General features: G+C 60.8%; 1 protein-coding gene across 1 annotated transcript in view; it reads right to left on the bottom strand.

The window, feature by feature from the left end:
- KCNQ4 (potassium voltage-gated channel, KQT-like subfamily, member 4) overlaps nucleotides 1-2,192 on the bottom strand; it is an 8,346-nt gene that overhangs the window by 3,274 nt on the left and 2,880 nt on the right. Inside the window, exon 4 of the mRNA XM_010000598.1 lies at nucleotides 2,130-2,191. Coding sequence (XP_009998900.1) covers nucleotides 2,130-2,191 — 62 coding nt within the window. The remainder of the gene's footprint in view (nucleotides 1-2,129; nucleotide 2,192) is intronic.

Genomic DNA, 2,192 nt, shown 5'->3' with positions numbered 1-2,192 from the left:
GGGGAGCGGGTCCGCAGCCCCCTGTGCCTGCAGTGGGGCAGCCACAGCCCCGCGGCTCAGCACAGCCCCATGCCCGGCCAGGCCTCCTGTCAACGGCCTCCCAGGGGAAACTGAGGCACGACGCCACAGCACAGGTGTGCCTCCCCACACCTAACCGTGACGCTGCCCCCGTGCTGTGCCAACGTCCTGGGTGGCAAGGCAGCAGCTGTGGTGGCACACTGGAGTCTTTGGGATGCTCTTTGGCCAGCGGGGACTGGGGACACAGTGCAGAGAAGCCACCAGCAGCACAGGAACCCCAAACCCTCTTGTGTCTTCTCATAGGCACTGGGGCAGCTCAGCACTGCTGCTCCCCACTGCTGCGGGCACGGGAAGCCCCTCGGGGGCTGCAGTAACTGGGGTCTGCTCCTTGCCTGGCTCTGCAGCCAGGTCACATAGCCCCAGCATCATTAGCCTGGCTTGGTCACCCCGTGCAAGGTCCACATCAGAAAGGGCAGCAAAATGGAGCTGAACGTTGCAAGAGGTTTCGTGATGATACAACAACCCCAAGTCCAACTACGGGGATGAAATGTTCCCCCTCTGGAGCTGGGAGCAGCACTGGCAGCAAAGCAGGATGGGTGCCCTGGGATCCTGCTCCTCTGGGATCCAGGCTGGTGGCAACAGGGACTGTGGTGGCATCAAAGGTGGACACAGACGAGCAGAGAAGAGAGGACAGAGAGCAGAGAGACCATGGGGCCAGGGGGCTGCACCCTCCTACCTTTCCCCTGAACACAGGGTGGGGCTGATGCTTTTCTGGCCAGGGGTGAAGGAGTGATAAGGTGGTGGGGCTCCATCGGGCAATTTTTTCACCTCTGAGCTCCTAAATCCTCCGTTGCGGACTCGGTGCAAATGCTCAAACATTAGGACCAGCTCTCTGAGGTTGGGGTTAAATAAAAACATGGAGAAAGTAAACTTTCCAAAGCAAATGAGATAAGCAAACTAAGGCTGAGCAGAGCTGGGTTCTCCTCTGTGCAAACCAAAGCAAAACCAGAGCAAAATAAGAAGCAAAGACCAGGAGTTTCTTTCCAAAGACAGTTTCTTAACAGCTCCAAATGGGCAGCTGGGAAGCTGGGGGTTGGTGGTCCTGGGGAAGGGGATGCTGGAAAAGGGTCCCACAGAGGCTGAGGGGCTGGAGGGACGGGTTAGGAAGGGGACAGGCAGGACAGCCAGTCTTGCCACAGGGTGGGGACAGAGGGACTGCCACCATCTGATCTGGGGGCCCGGGCACTGCCACAGAGGAGCCAAAAGGGGAAAGCTCAGCCACGCAGGGCTGGAGCCTGGCCCTGTCCCAACTCCCTGCTGCAGGAGAAATGGCTCCAGGCAGAGCAGGGGGGGCTGGCAGAGGCCCCTGCCGTGACACCCACGCTGGGAGAGCTGGGCACTGTGCTCGGTGGTGATGTGCAGGGAGCTGGAGCTCCTGTGTCAGGGACCAGAGGGACTCGCTGCCACGGCTGCTAAGAGCCCTGTCTTTGAAAAAATAAAGAGTGAAACAGAACCAGGAATTTGTCACTGCAAAGGAAGATGTGAAAACGTGGCTGGAACGAGGGCAGGAGGCACAAGCAGAGGTGGGGCTTGGGGACCACATGGGGACTGCATGGCAAACCCCAGTGGGGATGGGGAACACACGGGGCACCTGGAAAGTTTTGGAGAGTCTTCGATCCACCCGTGGTGGCACCAGGAGCCAGGGGAGGGGAGAGAGCTGCAGGGATGGGGCAGGGGGCTCCTGTCAGACCCCCTCGGGTCCCTCCACCCTGCTGCTGCACCCGGTTGGCTGCATCTCAATGGCCCCAGCCACCATGTTCCCGTGGCAGGCGGCACCATCCTCTTCCTTGGTGCTGGAGGAAGGCTACACATGGGGTGGGAGGGGACAGGGTGGGATGGGTGCTGGGTGCTGTGGGGATGGTGAGGATGGAGGAGAGTGTTGGACACTTCAGCAGACACTGTGCTGGGGCTCTGGCATCCTGGGGATGAGCAAGGCCCCACCGAGCCCTCGGAGGCACCAAGTGGCCCCTTGTGGTGGGGGCTGCCCAGGTTGTTTATCGACCTGGGACCCCCCTTTCAACCCCCACCACCCTCACCTAGACCCTGCCTACCTGATGGAAGGCAGGAGGCTGTCATAGTAGCACCAGGTGGCTGTCAGGTAGGGCCGGCGGGGG

The sequence above is a fragment of the Chaetura pelagica genome, unplaced genomic scaffold (assembly GCF_000747805.2).
Source record: "Chaetura pelagica isolate M959 unplaced genomic scaffold, ChaPel_1.0 scaffold676, whole genome shotgun sequence".
Classification (NCBI taxonomy): Eukaryota; Metazoa; Chordata; class Aves; order Apodiformes; family Apodidae; genus Chaetura; species Chaetura pelagica.
The sequence above is the reverse complement of the archived record's forward strand: the minus strand, read 5'-3'. Positions and strand labels throughout refer to the sequence as shown.